Raw genomic sequence first — 17342 nt, forward strand, 5'->3', positions numbered from 1 at the left:
ACAAAAAAATGACCTCCAATCAAATAATGACCAAAATAAATCAGCCTCGGAGATACAAATTATATTCGATTCAGTTAAACGAGAGGCTTTTAGCACAAAAAAAAGGAGATAAGGAAATATTCTTGCTTCCCATCAATGTTTCATGCGACTTAGTTGCTATGGATTTCCTGTGCGTGGTTATGAATTTTCAATGAACCAGAAATCGACAACCGATCGAGATATCGGTTGGCCGGTTGGTAGGGCAACAAAGACTAGCTGCGGTCTAGAGCTTGTGGCTTTCAGCTATCGGCCTGTTCGCATGGACGAATCTAAATTGATCGTTGACCACCGCATACCGACCGGCTGTCGTCGGAGAGCCTTATCTTTGCTGACGCAGGTTTAAACATTCTTGTTACTCAGTTTGATTGGTTTGATGCTGTGCTTGAACACTGGCACATTACATTCCGCTGTTATTCATGGATGTAGAAACCTGCTCTGATACTGGATGTAACCAGGAGTAAACTCCTTCAATATGTAGTCCGTTTTTTTAATACATGTAAGTTATAATTTCTACAACGTTTAGGAGTTTTTGAAAAATAGAATATTTGGTATATATTTGGTAGGTATGAGAATAGGACGTAAAGTACGTTTCATACCACTAAGTAATGCAGAGTACCCCTACCCAAGAAAAATTTTGACGATTTTTAAAATTTTTTTTTTTATTTGGCATCAAAAATTAGTTTTGATCTCAAATGTTCACCCTACTAACACCTGCTCAACTTATTTGTTATTTGTTTAACGCAATATACTAATATAGGTTCAATTATCAAATCGTTCGTTTTCCAAACGGAACGAAATTATTTATGTTGTTGGAAGACAGATTGTGCTACATCCACCTCATCAAACTGGATACGGTGAGAAAATTTAGATAATATTAACCCTTTCGTCGCCCCATCACCCAGATATGGGTGACACCTTCCTCATTCAAATTTAATAGGATTTTCAAAAGGAATTTGACAGCAGAGGCACCTAAATGTAACTATAGGATATGTAGATAATAATAAAAACATTATCATATTAATATAATGTTTATACTATACTTTTTATCAATGTATAGTACAGAAAGTTTGTACTGGAGTTTTTTGTGAAACCCGTATAATATGTCTTTCGCATGTGCTATTGTTGTCAATTTGTCTTCAAATAGAAAGAAATTATACTAGATCATGTAAAAGTTGTCTACAAACTATGTTTGGTCTTCATTTAATAAATCATCCGCAATTTGGGCCTCGCGAGAAACTCAAAAACAGCGCATTGGGCGACGAACGTGTTAAAGGTCAATAGGGAAACATGAAAACACGACCCTGGTACATATGATGGCAGTTACCCTAAATCACAATTTTCACAAATGCATCGAAATAAAAAAAAAACTTTTCGGTAAAAAAATTGTTGGCTCTGAAAAGGACCGCTGGATTTGCGTGGTTTTGTACAGGGTTGCCAACTATAATTTTCAAGAATCAGGAAGAATGAAAAAAAAATCAGGATAAAATAGGACAGCACATGTTGGGTTGTCCGGAAAGTTCACGCCGATTTTTGAGAAAACAATAATTTTTTTTTTATAGGGACACTTACATTCACGCAATTTTATTCTACGTTCATCTTTATTTATTTTTAATATTATGATATTATATTTTTTAATTCTTTTTTCTATAATCTTTTGCCATGTTTTTCGCAGCTCAAAAATTCTGCTCTCCCAGAACATGTTAGTTTTCTCTTCGAAAACTCTTCAGGGTTTTTTTTTACTGGTTATAGAGTTGAAGGTTTTGCCATTAAGGTAGTAGCTCGGTGTGACGACCGAAATTTCGACGTTTTCTCATAATTTTTTTCAACAAGAAAATAAAATGCGATCGTTTTAAAATTTTTACATGTTTCTATTTTTTTTTAATAAATTGTTTAAGTAAAATAGTTTATTATTAAAAAAATTAAATGTTTTAAAGGATACGTATTTAGATATGTGTGTCTAGAGTAACGGATAAAAGTTTTAGCCAAATCAGTTGAATAGTTTTAAGTTAGTGCTTCCCCGAAATTTCGAAAACATGATTTTTGAAGAAAAAGCGTTTAAAGTTTTGTCACACACTCTCATACACACTACGGCGCGCTCTCTTATATTACCTATAACTTTGAAAATATTTAAAATTTCGGTCTAATGTTTATTGAGTATATTTTCAAGATGTTTTTCTTACGAGAAATGTAAAAAAAAAGATTTCTTGAGCCCGTCACACCGGGTTACTATCTTAAGAGAATTTTGCAGAGATATTTTGTTCTTTTATGATTTTTTTCTGAGAAATCCTCAGTATCACTTTACGTGTTTTTGATTTTTACAGGAAAATAAATATTCAGAATTTCTTCGAATTCATCTTTCATACTTTGAGGAATGTTTTAGGAAAAAAATCAACAATTTATCAGCAGTTGATAAATTGTTGAATTGATTTTTTTTAAATTTTGAAGGTTATATATTCACTATAGTTTCACCATTAAAGTTGATTCTACTTGGAATCTGACGAGCAAATTTTGTATAACATCTTATCATATTGGCTTTGAATTCAGATATTTTTTAAAGTAATATTACACTCTGATAGGTATTTCTTTCTCAATAACACTGTGTAAAGTTGCAGTCGCATCTTCTTATATCCCATCAATTTCCTAAAAAAATACGTCACCCTTCTAAACTCGAGTTGACCGCGAGTAAGCGGGTTTCTTATACCTTACAAACCATAGAATAAGAAAATTGTTTATATCTAGTCATAAAAATATAATTAAGAATTCGGCTCCTCAAAACTTATGTAACTGAGCCTGTAAAAATAAACGAATCATAAAAAAGTACAAAAATCAGGAAAAATCAGGATCATTTCTGAAAAATCAGGCAAAATTTGAAGTTCGTCAGGATATCAGGGAACGTTTCAAAAAGTCTGGGAAATCCTGAAAAATCAGGAAGGTTGACATCTCTGGTTTGGTGGAGGCAGTTGAAAATGGCTAACACATGATTCATTCTTGTTCTCGCGGGCATGAGACACTAGATTTGTGTCCTCATTGCTAGTATGACTCAATAAGTTTTAGGAGAAAATTGAGAATGTTATTTGAATAAGCACTAGTTGGATTAAGTGGGGGAAATTTGGAGCAAGCAAATCGCCCAATATTTCCAAACCAATACGATCTAAATAAAAAATGTCACATTATACACTGAGCTACACTTGTTTTTTCTCAATCGATAATGTTTAATCATTATATCAAGCTTCAAAGTACCGAATACATAATGAAATTTAAATTATGATTTATGGGCATTGAAATTTGATGCGGGGTGATTTGGTCATGTGGGTGTTTCATCGAAAAAAACTTATTTATGTTTATGTAAAGTAATTTTGGATAATATAACAATCAGTAACAGTGTTCTGGGATCGATACCAGGTGTCCTGGCCAGAAGTCAGAACACAAAAATTGCATTGAGACCATTTGGAATTCTCCATTAATGTTTTCACTGTTGTTCGAGAATTTCGAACACTTTCGATGCTTTGTACAAAGAAAATCCGTTCTTGATGGCCTGCGTTGCTATTTTAAGCTTCTTCTTCTTTCAACGTTGCCTGTCCATCCTTTTTTGTGTAATTCCGCGGCATCTGAAATCAAATAGACCAAAGGAATGTTTTAAAGCTGTATTTTCAATTCACCCCACACAGCATGCAAAAATTGAAATGCAATTATTTTCATTTATTGTAATCAAACTTATAGTTCGCTGCATCAAATGATTTCTCTTCTGTAGGCGAACAGAACTTCACTGCACAATACACGAAAGTTTGTTCAATAAGCGGAAAAAAACTTAAAACCACGATCGGAAAGCTTACATTTTCTACATTTCGAAATGCTTGCTGTGTTCGTGCTACCGTTTCCCTCCACCTATGATAACTATGATAACCTATGATAACCTATGATAAAAAACTACATAATTATATTTACAATATTGTAGGGATTCAGTATTTTTATGTTTCTTGAGATATCTCTGCATTTGCTTAACCAACGTCTTAACCGAATCAATGTCTATATACAATTGAATGGATAATTAAATACGTGTTTGATGAACCGTGGGTAGATTTTATTTTGTATTTCATGAGGAACAAGCATTTGAAAAACAGATATTTTGAAGCGTTGTCACGTCACAAAAATAGTGCTTTTTTTTAGTTTATCAGATGAATTAAAGTTCAAACATTTCAATGCTATGGTTTTCTCTGAGCAAACAATGAGGGTTAACAATCTACAAAATTTGGTTGAGATCGGTCCACAAATAGACGAGTATCAACTGTCTCAGAAGTAGTTCTCACGTCACGAAAAGTATACGTGACAACATTTTGACTCACTACAAACATATTTTTTCGAGTTCTCGTGTACAAATCACACAAAAGTAAACGATGTTATAGTCAAATTGAGAAAATTTTCTACCAGAATCATCAGTTGGAGAATATTTAATAGTTAGATTGGCTTGTTTTCAGTCAAACATTTGTGAAGTGACAACACCTAACTTTTTGCCTTTTGAAAATTAATGATTAATTTGATGAATTGCAGTTCCGTTTTAAAATATACAAATGAACTTTCTTCAATGTTTTGTCAGCAATAGACGAACGTATATTCCAGAATATGGAATAGAATTTAGTTTCGACTTCCGGTTTGCTTATAAAAATATTATTGAATAATAACAAAAAAGAAAAAACCAATACGTTATCGGTATTGGGTACAGGTGTCTTGCGAAGTCGAATATCGTATTCCGATGCCATTTCGAATCGAGGATGGTGCCGTCCGTTTCGTTAAAAACAGATCAAGAAGACCGGAAATGGCAAATCCCACAGTACGATCGGGTATGGAAGTGTAGTATGGGTGCACGAAGAATATATATATATTTTTTTTTATCCAAAATATATATTTTATTAAGGCTCATATGGCGTCAGCCTAACGGGGCCGGGAGTTCAATATTTTGACAATGTTTGCTTAGACTATGTTAGTAATATGTAACCGATTACTCGCGGTTGACCCGAGGTTAGTATTACAAGTGTTCTCATAATTGGTATGTCGCAGTCTTCGATGCTCTGTACGTGTGCCCGACACGGGATACTTCCTATTGGGATGCAGCTGACCATTAATCAGCAACGCCCCCCTAGTATGTACCCCATATCTAGCGTGGTGCGTCTTCTCGACTCGAGGAATCCAGAATAGAATGGCGGCGCAATCATCAGCTCGTGTAGAGTTGTCATGAGCGGTACAACCTTTGACTCTTGTTGAATAATCAGTGGACTGCACAACCTTCGGCCCGTGCATCTGTAAAGAGTGTGTGTATGTATTGCCGCGACTAAGTAAAAGTTTATCGATCGGATAGGAGGGATATGAAACGGGGACACAACGAAGGAAACATCATTAAATGTTGACATCGGCGTTTCTGAGGAACAGGTATAGATGAAGCAGAAGATCAGGATCCCGGCTACCTAAGATATCCCGGACGGGGATATCCGATTGTCTGCCTTGTGCTCTCAGTGCTCTAGAGAGCTGAGAGCGAGCAGCATGGAACCGGATACACGACCAGACAACATGCTCGATGTCGTGGTAGCCATCGCCACAATCACAAAGATTGTTTGCTGCGAGCCCAATGCGATAGAGATGCGCGTTTAGGTTGTAGTGATTGGACATAAGCCGAGATATCACGCGAATGAAATCACGACCTACACTCAATCCCTTGAACCATGCACTCGTCGAGACCTTAGGGATAATCGTGTGTAACCAACGACCGAACTCATCTTCACTCCACATGCGCTGCCAACTTACGAGCGTATACTGACGAGGAATGTGGAAAAATTCATTATAAGCAATTTGCCTTTCAAAAAGTGTGCCTTCTAAAGCGCCCACCTTAGCTAGCGAGTCCGCTTTCTCATTCCCCGGAATCGAGCAATGAGAGGGAACCCATACTAAGGTAATCTTGAATAATTTTTCGACCAAAACACTCAATAGTTGTCTTATTCTAGTTAGGAAATAAGATGAGCGTTTATCAACCTTCATTGAGCGGATTGCCTCTATTGAGCTGAGACTGTCTGAAAAAATAAAATAGTGGTCGATGGGCAATGTTTCAATGATCCCTAATGCGTAATATAGCGCACCCAGTTCAGCGACATACACGGAACAAGGATCTTTGAGTTTGAAAGAGGCACTGGAATTTTCATTGAAGATGCCGAAGCCAGTGGACTCGTTTATGAATGAACCGTCAGTAAAGAACATTTTATCAGATCCAACTTTCCCATATTCTGCCGAAAATATCGGCGGAATAGAATCGGAGCGTAGGTGATCTGGGATTCCATGGATTTTTTGTCGCATGGACAGATAAAAAATGACAGAGGAATTGCAGAAGTATGGGAAGCAAACTTGGTTGGAGATGCCTGGTGAAGGGTGCACGTCGTGGGTAAGGTACTCATGGTATATAGACATAAAACTTGACTGAGGAGTCAGCTGGAATAGATTTTCGAAGTTATCAATCACCAATGGATTCATGATCTTGCAACGGATGAGAAATCTGTAGGATAATTCTGTGAACCGAAGAGTAAACGGGAGTATTCCTGCCAAAACTTCGAGACTCATCGTATGTGTCGAATGCAAACACCCCATGGCTATACGCAAGCAACGATATTGTATTCTCTCCAGCTTGAGAATATGAATCCTGGCAGCTGATCGGAAGCAAAAACTGCCATATTCTAACACTGATAATATCGTTGTTTTGTACAACTGAATGAGGTCTCCTGGATGGGCACCCCACCATGTTCCGGTAATTGTTTGGAGAAAATTGATTCTTTGCTGGCATTTCTGTTTCAAATACGCAATGTGTCTCCCCCAGGTACACTTAGAATCAAAATATACACCCAGGTATTTGAAAAACATAGAGTGTTGGATCGTTTTGCCGGATAGGTGAAGCTGGAATTGGGCGGGTTCGTGCTTCCTAGAAAAAACGACCATTTCAGTTTTCTCCGTAGAGAATTCGATACTCAGCTTGAGGGCCCACGTGAACAGATTGTTTAGGGTATCTTGCAACGACTTTTGCAGAACGACGGGATTAGTACCCGTGATGGAAATAACTCCATCGTCTGCAAGTTGTCTCAACGTGCAGTCTCTAGTTAGACAATCATCCATATCATTGACGTAAAAACTGTACAAGAGGGGGCTTAGGCTGGAGCCTTGCGGTAGGCCCATAAAACTAGAGGTGTGCAATCCAGCTCATCATGATGAACAGCTCAGATCAGCTCAGCTCATCTAGAAGAGCTGTTCTTTATGAACAGCTCTTCAGCTCAGTTGTCAGAGTCGACATCTGGTGGCGACTTTCAATTTGGGTCCCAAACTCGATAGTGTAATCTTTATCAGATTAGAAGACGAAGCCAGTTTAAAATGTTAAAATTTAAATGAATTTTTGTCTATACATTTCCGATATTTTTACTGAGACTTTTCATTATAATATAAAATTGTCTTCAAGAAGAATTTTTTGAGATTTTTTCACCGCCTACAAACAAAGTGTTTTAGACTAATTTAATACACAGATTTTAATTTTCATTCATAATTTGAATTTTAAAAACGTGCTCATTCTGCCTGAAAGTCAATTATTATTTTTGGCGCCCCCTAAAACAAAGCCCAATTCCGTCAACCCGAATATAACAGTTGAAAAAACAAGGAACAAATGAAACTGAACTGATATCATAACACGGAGAGCGAGAGACGGTCAGTTCATTTGAATATTACAGCTCACACACTCTCTTCAATTCTACAGCTCTTTTCTCTCCTTCATCATCATCAAAGTGAGCTGAAGAGCTGTTTGATTTTTTCTGCGAGCTGTTCCGCGTCAACTCACTTCAAAGAGTCGATTCTTCGGAACAGCTCATGAGCGGATGGCACATCTCTACATAAAACTGTAATAATGAAAAAAGAGAATAACGTTTGATTGTGAGCAAACAGGATTTAAACGAGAGGGTGAAAATGTTAGAGTGGGAAGAACTTAACCTTGGAGCGACGCATGTGAAGTAAGACAAAGAAAAAGCACTTACAAATGCACATGCAAACATTACAAATTTATTTGGTATATATTAATCAACAATCAAACAAAAATTAGTGTCAATTGGACTGTCCTCTAGCCGCAACCAGTTTGTGGAAATCCTGCAGCCAGAACCATGTAAACCTGTGGGAGTTCAATGAGTTTTTCTAGTGGACCGATTTCAATCATTTTATTTACGTAATCTTAGATATTATTCCTGTCATTGTACGTAGGATTTTTTCGACATTTTGATTTTTGTCGAAATGCCGACATTATTTGTAAAAAAAAATGCGTTTTTGCCTCAAAATTCGAGACAAAAACATTCACCAAAATTTGACTTTTCTAAATATCAAAAAAATCCTACGTACGATGGCAGAAAATTTCGTGGAAAATCTGGGAAAAAATCATCAAAATCGGATTGAACTCCCACCAGTTTGCAAAACTTAGTTTCGAGAAAAACACGTTTTGAATTTTGAATACATTTATTTCGATTATTTTACATCATATCTTCAGTCTGAACTCCCTTGAACTGTCCTCCAATGTTCAGAAGGTGATCTTCCTGTCGCATTTTCGTTGCCAAAATGGACTTGCGGGCTTTTCTAGCTGTTCCTGAAATCCGCATCCCTACTCGTTCGATTCTTTCCTTAATCGATTTTTCACAGAAATTGTCCACTAATTGGCTTGTAACTTCAAAATGGAGTATCGGGCAACCCTGGAACAAAAACTACAGTAAAGAAGACATTCTAGAGAACATTTTATCACTGGGTATCTCAAGTTCTACTGTATGCATCTCTCTATCGCATGAACCAACAGAAAAATATAAAATTTTCATTTTACCATTTTTCAAAAATCGAGAAACATAAAAAAACGTTCAAACAGCGTTTTTACTTCGAGGCCGCCATTTCGTCAAAAAATGTTTTTGATTTTGCCGAGGTTCGTGCGATAGCGGCATCTTTACTGAATCAGAATCTCTTCAATTTTTTCGTTCAAAATAACCAAAGGAATCGTGTACGCCATGGCACAACTTTTTTTTAACCCTCTCACTTCATCAGCTTGTTACTATCCTAATTATGAATATTTCTTCTCGTTCAATTTGCTGCTCTTTAATTTCTACTCACTATTATCTTTATTCTCATCTCTCCATTCTCTATTCTCTACTCTTTACTCCATAAGTTTCTATTCTCTACTCTCTACTCCATTTTTTTTCAAATTTATGACCTTTTAAATTGTTTAAAAATAGTAAAATTTAATAATAATTTTTTTTTTGTTCATGCGATAGAGAGATGTATAAAGATCTAGTTTCTTGAAAAACGTGTTTAAAATTGGACGTTTCAAGGCCGTACAAGAATAGACACCGCATCACAAAACAAGAAGTGGGTTATATTTGTGATATAACCGCAAGGTAGACGTAGGACTACCGTTGGCTCGGTAATCATTTATTTGAAATTGCATCTGAATCAATTCTTAATGAATGAATGAATGAATATTTTGAAGGATTGCTGAAAGTTTTTCTTGTTAGTTCTCTTTCTAACTTGTTTGTGGTCCCGAAACAAACCGATGGAATTTGAGTGGCCTTGTAAAAGCAACTGAAGATGTTTGATACATGATTCGTTTTTGTTTTCGTGAGAATAACACAAGATTTTTTAATGATCACTCCATGCGCAGAATATAAACTGAGGGCGCCATTTCACGGTGAAAACGAAACATAGTCCATATAACCTTACATTTCGTTTTTATCGTGATGTAGCAATTTTTCATGACTGTTCCATGCGGAAGCAGAAAAGAAACTGATGCTATTGGATTGTGCGAATATTCCTTCGCTCGGACGCATTTACACGCAAACAATTTTTCATGACTGTTCCATTTGAAAGCAGAACCAGTGATCCCCGATAATCGTTCGATTAATCGATTAATCGAATACTTCCTACAGAAATCGATTATTAATCGAACGAATTCTGCGCAACCAATAATCGAAGCGAGCGAATAATTTACGTCGATTAATCGAACCACACCCAGAGAAAAAAAAACCTACGGCCGCTGCAGTTTTATCCTGAAAATCAATCATTATCTTTGATGCTCCCCTAAACTCGTACATGAAGCTCAATACCGTTTGATTTTTTTTTTTTTTATCTGTATTATAGTGACTTTCAACTCATTTGGCTGGTTCGTCACTTTTACTTCCATTTTTGGAAGAATGTCGGGAGTGAGAATTGAACTCGTGACCTTTAGCGTGAGAGGCATGGATGTTACCACTACGCCAGATCGGCTCCAATACCGTTTGATCTATTGATCCATTCACTGAAAAATCGCATTCGTTCGATCAAATATGATCTTACAGAAATCATTTCCCAGAGCGGCATTCTTTTGGTGTTACGTGCTACAAATCACGACACAAAAGAAAACGAGACAACTCTGCATCTGTTCGCACTTCATGATAACCAGCACGCAAGCAATACCATCATGTACGGTTTCGGTGCAGAAAGTTTATTATCTTCTTTGCCTCTAACATATGCATATTGAACCTCTCAATGCATCATGAACGGCAGGATCATACGGAAAGCGAATGATTCATATTCAACTAATGTAGCAGATCCTGATTCTTAAGTCTCAGAGAGCGCAAACTATATGATTATTTAGCTCGATAGAGGCTAAGGGAAGGGTAGTCAGATTATATTTTCCATTTTTAACGCTGCTATCCCTTGAAATATACATATTCATATAGACCGCATAGTTTTGCTAGCAACACCGCTCCAGTGAGAAACGAAAACTCTCTCGTTTTAGCTCTTTTCCCATTCGCTTCTCTCCGCAACTCACTCTCTCATTTTCGAAACATTGAACTTACACTCCGGTACAGAAATGAAAGGCGTAGTCCTACGTCAAAAATGGCTATCACTCGGTAAATAATGGGATTTTAGAAAAATCCCTTTCTATGGTATATCCTTGAATGTTTAAGATTCGGAAATATGAAAAAGAAAAAATCTGATTTTTTTTCTAATTTCTAGACTAGAATACCCTTTTAAAGCATCTACTGACCCATAATACTAGGATGACTTCATTATTATATTTGTCAAATTTGAAACCGTGGGGGCCTCTCCAGATTGATTCAGTCGAAGACGGGGATGCGATTTTCACTACATTACATAAAATTTTCATACAAATCACAGATTGCACAATTTATTTTTATTTGTTTTTTATTCATTTATTTGTAGACAAACTGTCGCATACTGCATTCGAAGTACACATTTGATCTACATGACCTCGATGAAAACTAATTTAGCATCCATCCGTTTTCCGTTTTGCAGAAAGCCCGCTCTCTGGACACCAGCGATAAGCCAGCCCCCGCAGTTGGGGTCCGTCCGTTTCGGCCAATCCTTTCGCTGGACAATGCAAAACCATTGCCGAAGCCATTCGAATCAACCGGGACACCCACGTCGGCGCCAATTTCCTCTATCGGCAGCGAGCTGAGCGCCGCGGCGGGCGGTGGTCCAGGGTCGGCAAGCACTACGACGGGCAGCAGTAGTAGCGTGAGCAACGAAAACTGTACCACAAGAACGTCCTCGAATGACAGCGGTGGTGGAGAGCCGCGACTCGGCTCGTCCGGGAGTGGGACGAGTCCACCCAGTGGGGAAGCCGGTGGTGGCGGTGGTAAACTGAACTCCAGCCATCAGCAGCAGCAAAGTTCGCCTACGCAAAGCGACGGAAGCAGCGCCGGAAGCAAAGGCCAACTCGGCGATGCTTCGGGTGGGGATAATCTATTCAAAAATGGGGTGACAGATCTGGGTGAGCATTTGTTTACGTTTAACGATCGTCGGTATCGATTGTGTGTCCTAATTGAGCTGTCATCTCACAGAATCTCCACAGACAACCAAGATTAGACTGGAAAATGAACGCCTGACGGCGGAAATCACCCGACTGAAAAAATTGCTCGAAAACTCGCCGGATGGAGCGGTGGGCGGAATTGATCCGCCATCGGATAGCAACAGTTTTGATGCGCACTCAACCGATGACAGCAGCAGTCGGTTGGAAAAACTCGAGAATGAGCTGCGGATATCGAAAGAATTGATTCAAAGTAGGTCGATTCCTCTGTTTGTAATTGTGTCTGTCTGATATATCGCTGTCTTATCTAGGTCTTAAGATAGAACGTAAGAAGCTCCGCACGGATAAGAACGACTTGCTATCGCAAGTGAAGCAGCTGTGTTCTTCCCTGCAGGATAAGGAGCAGGAGCTGAGAAATTTCATTCGCAGCTTCGAACAACGAATACGGGAAACGGAGAATAATAGCGCCAAACAGATTTCGGAACGCGAACGGGAGCGGTGGTCTCTGCTGAAGCACGCCCAGGATGAAGCGGAGCGGTCAATTACTCTAGCCCAACAGTTGAACGCCAGAGATTTACAGCTCAAGCGAACCCAGGAACAACTCCAGGAAGCTCGACGGCAACTGTCCGGATGTATGTCGGACCAGGAGAGTCTCGTTTCGGCGGCTCCCCTAACTCCTCCCTCCGGTTTGGCTAGCCATACCCAAACGGCTACCGGTGGATATTCCAACATTAGTGGAACTCCGGGCGATCGAGGCTCGTGCAGTGCCGACTCGGGAGTGAGAGGTAAGTGCGATGCGATCTCTAGAGCTTGCGGTAGTTAACGACGCGTTGTGTTCACTCACCAGAGCTCATTGCAGGGAGCAGTGATCGGGAGAGTGCAGCTGGGGATCTAAATTTAAGCGACGGTCCGTGTGAAAACGGACCCTGTATACAAGTGGACTCGGATAGTGTATCGTTAGTGTCTAGTCATCATAATATGTATCAATGTGAGTTGTTAGTATGCGTCCAATTGTTTCCAGTTCATCAGTTCGGATACTTCCAGATGGAACACCAAAGGAGCGTAGCCCCACTCTTTCTCCGCTGAATGCCGGGGCTTTCTCGCGATCGGTTGATAACACTGCGCTGTCAAAGTAAGGTTATTTTCGAAATACTGTTTGTTATTGTACAATTTTTCTTCAAGCAGCTCCTTCCGCTCGGCGGAACAGTTGGGCTCTCCGGTAGAGAATGAAAATCATACTTTTTCGAGAAGACTACAACAACAACATCAGCAGCAACAGCAACAAACTCAATCACAATCTCAATCTCAATCAAAGACTGGTAGCGGCGCTGGGAGTGGTAGCGGTCTTACCGGCCGAACGGGACGCGGTGGCACCTGGGGTAGCATATCGCGGGTGTTCGCGCGGAATCGCAACCGCAACAAGAGCAACCCGGTATGCGAGACGGAGCCCACCGACTTCCAGTGGAGTCCGCTGACTGAGGAGGGATACGCGGAAAAACTCCGGCTGCTGAGGGAAGCCTCCTCGATGCCGATGGAGCGCTGGAGAGCGTCCCAAGTGCTGGCCTGGCTGGAGGTAGCCCTCGGTATGCCCCAGTACAGTGCGCGCTGTGCGGAGAATGTCAAAAGCGGTAAGGTTCTGCTGGAGCTCAGCGATGCTGAGTTGGAAACGGGACTGGGAACGAGCCATCCGATGCACAGGAAGAAGCTGCGGCTGGCGATTGAGGAACAGCGACGGCCGGAGCTGGTTAGGTATCCGACCATCGGTCAGCTGGGTCATACGTGAGTATTTTTTGAATGTCTTGGGTGTATATGGTTCCATCTTTTTACATGAAACCAGAATAGATTCATTTGTTTGTGAAATGAAAAAGAATATTTGAAATAACCACATTTGCAGCTTCAATCTTCGACGTTTTATGAGGAATTACCGCTCTTCAGGTATACTATCTATCAATCTAATCATAAAAAATGGTTGCTTTCGCTCAGATCTTACCAGGGGTCTGAGTGTAGCTTGAAAGAACAATGTCGGAAGGAAACAACCAAAAAATGTCATACTCAGGGTGCTAATAGAATGTGCTCAGCTTAGCGATTATAATTGAATGAATATAACGATTTCGTTTTGAAATTATGAGTGATCTGTAGGGGTTTGATTTAAAATCTACATTTGTCATTGATAGAAATTCATGTTTCTGTGGAACATTTGTTTGGACGCACAAAACTGAAACTGCAATTTCAAAGCCTTTATCATTTTTGCGTAAATAATTGCCTGATCGTAACCAATGCTTGTATATCGTTCATTAGCATTAGCATTAGCATTGAGCAAGTTGCACAATATCGTAGGTGGTACGAATTCAGAGCTGTTAAGTCAAAAACTAGCCCACATCCGTTGCTGATGATTGGTAATATCTCTTAGATGAAGGCATGCTTTCTCCAACAGTTAAGAATTGTCCTGGCCACATCCTTGCAACTGCTGAGGAAAGGGGAGGAATGTTAGTTCGACATTTACTTAAGAGAGATGCAGAGAACTCTACTACCTCTCATAAATGCCTCGGGAATTTAGGAATGTGTTATAAGGGAAGGTGAGCCATAGGATATACTCAGCCGGTGTTACTGGCGCAAGTTATTATTACTATTACTATTACTATTACTATTACTATCACAATTACAATTACAATTACAATTACAATTACAATTACAATTACAATTACAATTACAATTACAATTACAATTACACTTACAATTACAATTACAATTACAATTACAATTACAATTACAATTACAATTACAATTACAATTACAATTACAATTACAATTACAATTACAATTACAATTACAATTACAATTACAATTACAATTACAATTACAATTACAATTACAATTACAATTACAATTACAATTACAATTACAATTACAATTACAATTACAATTACAATTACAATTACAATTACAATTACAATTACAATTACAATTACAATTACAATTACAATTACAATTACAATTACAATTACAATTACAATTACAATTACAATTACAATTACAATTACAATTACAATTACAATTACAATTACAATTACAATTACAATTACAATTACAATTACAATTACAATTACAATTACAATTACAATTACAATTACAATTACAATTACAATTACAATTACAATTACAATTACAATTACAATTACAATTACAATTACAATTACAATTACAATTACAATTACAATTACAATTACAATTACAATTACAATTACAATTACAATTACAATTACAATTACAATTACAATTACAATTACAATTACAATTACAATTACAATTACAATTACAATTACAATTACAATTACAATTACAATTACAATTACAATTACAATTACAATTACAATTACTATTACTATTACTATTACTATTACTATTACTATTACTATTACTATTACTATTACTATTACTATTACTATTACTATTACTATTACTATTACTATTACTATTACTATTACTATTACTATTACTATTACTATTACTATTACTATTACTATTACTATTACTATTACTATTACTATTACTATTACTATTACTATTACTATTACTATTACTATTACTATTACTATTACTATTACTATTACTATTACTATTACTATTACTATTACTATTACTATTACTATTACTATTACTATTACTATTACTATTACTATTACTATTACTATTACTATTACTATTACTATTACTATTACTATTACTATTACTATTACTATTACTATTACTATTACTATTACTATTACTATTACTATTACTATTACTATTACTATTACTATTACTATTACTATTACTATTACTATTACTATTACTATTACTATTACTATTACTATTACTATTACTATTACTATTACTAGTACCCTCTCTAACTCGATATCCGAGGGACCGAGTTAGGGAGGTATCGACCAGCGGGAGGGAGAAGTCCTCCACTGCGGGCGCTGTGAGCGTGTGCCGTTCCATCGTATTGTGGTGCGATACACCATTGCTGTTGTGCCAAGCGATCATCACGTGGTTCGATTGGAGCACCGTTACAAATCATCCGCACCTTGCGCTTCAAGTATTTTAGTATATAAGTTAAACACGAAACCACCCTAGCGGACCCTACCGCTATCGGAACCACTCCAACATCACCCAGGGAGTCTAACAGCGGAACAGCATGGTCAGTGATATCGGACACGCGTGTACTGCCAGCGAGATTTACTGGAACCAGCAAGAATGCAGCCGCGGTATTTGACACCACCAACGTGCCATCGTTGTCTGGTGCTAAGTAATCAGTTTTGGCAGGGCAGTTAGGCTTCGGAAATAATAAAGATTAACATTACAGTTTGGACCTCGAATCAGTGCAGTTGATTTAATCCGTTCTCCTTCTATCTTTAGTATTAGTTAGTTTTTTAAAAACCCTTTCAAGTTCATGTAAAACTTATCTTATATATATATATATATATATATATATATATATATCTATATATATATATATATATATATATATATATATATATATATATATATATATATATATTATATATATATATATATATATATATATATATATATATATATATATATATATATCTATATATATATATATTAGGTTGAGGATTTGAAAAAAAAAAAAGGATAATTGTATATCGATATCTTTTCAGAGGAAGAGTTAATCAACCTCAACAAGCCCCCTTCAAGAAAATTGGCAAACTTTTCCACTTCGCCCCCTCAATCTCCCGCTTCCGCTTATCTCCCGAACTTGCCTCCCAGCCCAACTGTTCCCGCTCCCGCTCAACAATCGACCTCGTCCTCCCCCTCAGTTGTCCCCTCTCCGCGTGTCAAAGTCTATCCAGAAGATGCATCTGGATCTGGCCCATGGGTTGTTTTCTTCCAGCCAAAACCCAACGGGAAATCGCTCAACGTCATTCAGATCATGAAAGATTTGACAAAAAATTATTCCTCCGTGGTCGAAATTAGAAAGGTTCGACCGAACAAACTGCGTGTTGTCGTGGTTGATCGGAAGCAAGCTAACGAGATTGTTGTCGACAATAGGTTCGTACTAGAATATCGCGTCTATGTGCCCTGCCATAACGTAGAAATTTCGGGGGTGATTACAGAAACGGGTCTGACGAGCGCATTAATAAAAGAGGGAGATGGCAGATTTAAAAAGCTCCCTTTGACGAAAGTTTAAATGATTGGACTGCCATCATTTAGGAAAAGTGTCCCAGGAAGAGGGAAAAACAAAATTCACGCCGTCCGACTCGTTTCGAGTAACTTTTGCTGGTTCCGCCCTCCCTGACTACGTTATGGTGGACAAATTGAGGCTTCCGCTGCGTCTCTTCGTGCCAAAGCCCATGACTTGCAACAAATGCAAGTCAGTTGGTCACACAGCAGACTACTGCGCCAACAAGGAGCGCTGTGCCACTTGCGGAGAGCAACATGTGGGCAA

General features: G+C 38.0%; 1 protein-coding gene across 11 annotated transcripts in view; it reads left to right on the top strand.

Annotated features, from left to right (window-relative positions):
* The window catches only part of LOC129771074 (kazrin), a 346976-nt gene that overhangs the window by 214495 nt on the left and 115139 nt on the right, over positions 1 to 17342 (top strand). For 9 of the 11 annotated variants that reach the window (XM_055774374.1, XM_055774381.1, XM_055774378.1 and 6 more), the window contains 6 exons: positions 11377 to 11854; positions 11925 to 12143; positions 12202 to 12675; positions 12738 to 12878; positions 12935 to 13022; positions 13076 to 13669. In XM_055774374.1, the coding sequence (XP_055630349.1) occupies positions 11377 to 11854; positions 11925 to 12143; positions 12202 to 12675; positions 12738 to 12878; positions 12935 to 13022; positions 13076 to 13669 (1994 nt within the window). The remainder of the gene's footprint in view (positions 1 to 11376; positions 11855 to 11924; positions 12144 to 12201; positions 12676 to 12737; positions 12879 to 12934; positions 13023 to 13075; positions 13670 to 17342) is intronic. The other 2 variants (XM_055774380.1, XM_055774385.1) reach the window with 1 other exon arrangement.

This window comes from Toxorhynchites rutilus, chromosome 2, assembly GCF_029784135.1.
Source record: "Toxorhynchites rutilus septentrionalis strain SRP chromosome 2, ASM2978413v1, whole genome shotgun sequence".
Taxonomy (NCBI): Eukaryota; Metazoa; Arthropoda; class Insecta; order Diptera; family Culicidae; genus Toxorhynchites; species Toxorhynchites rutilus.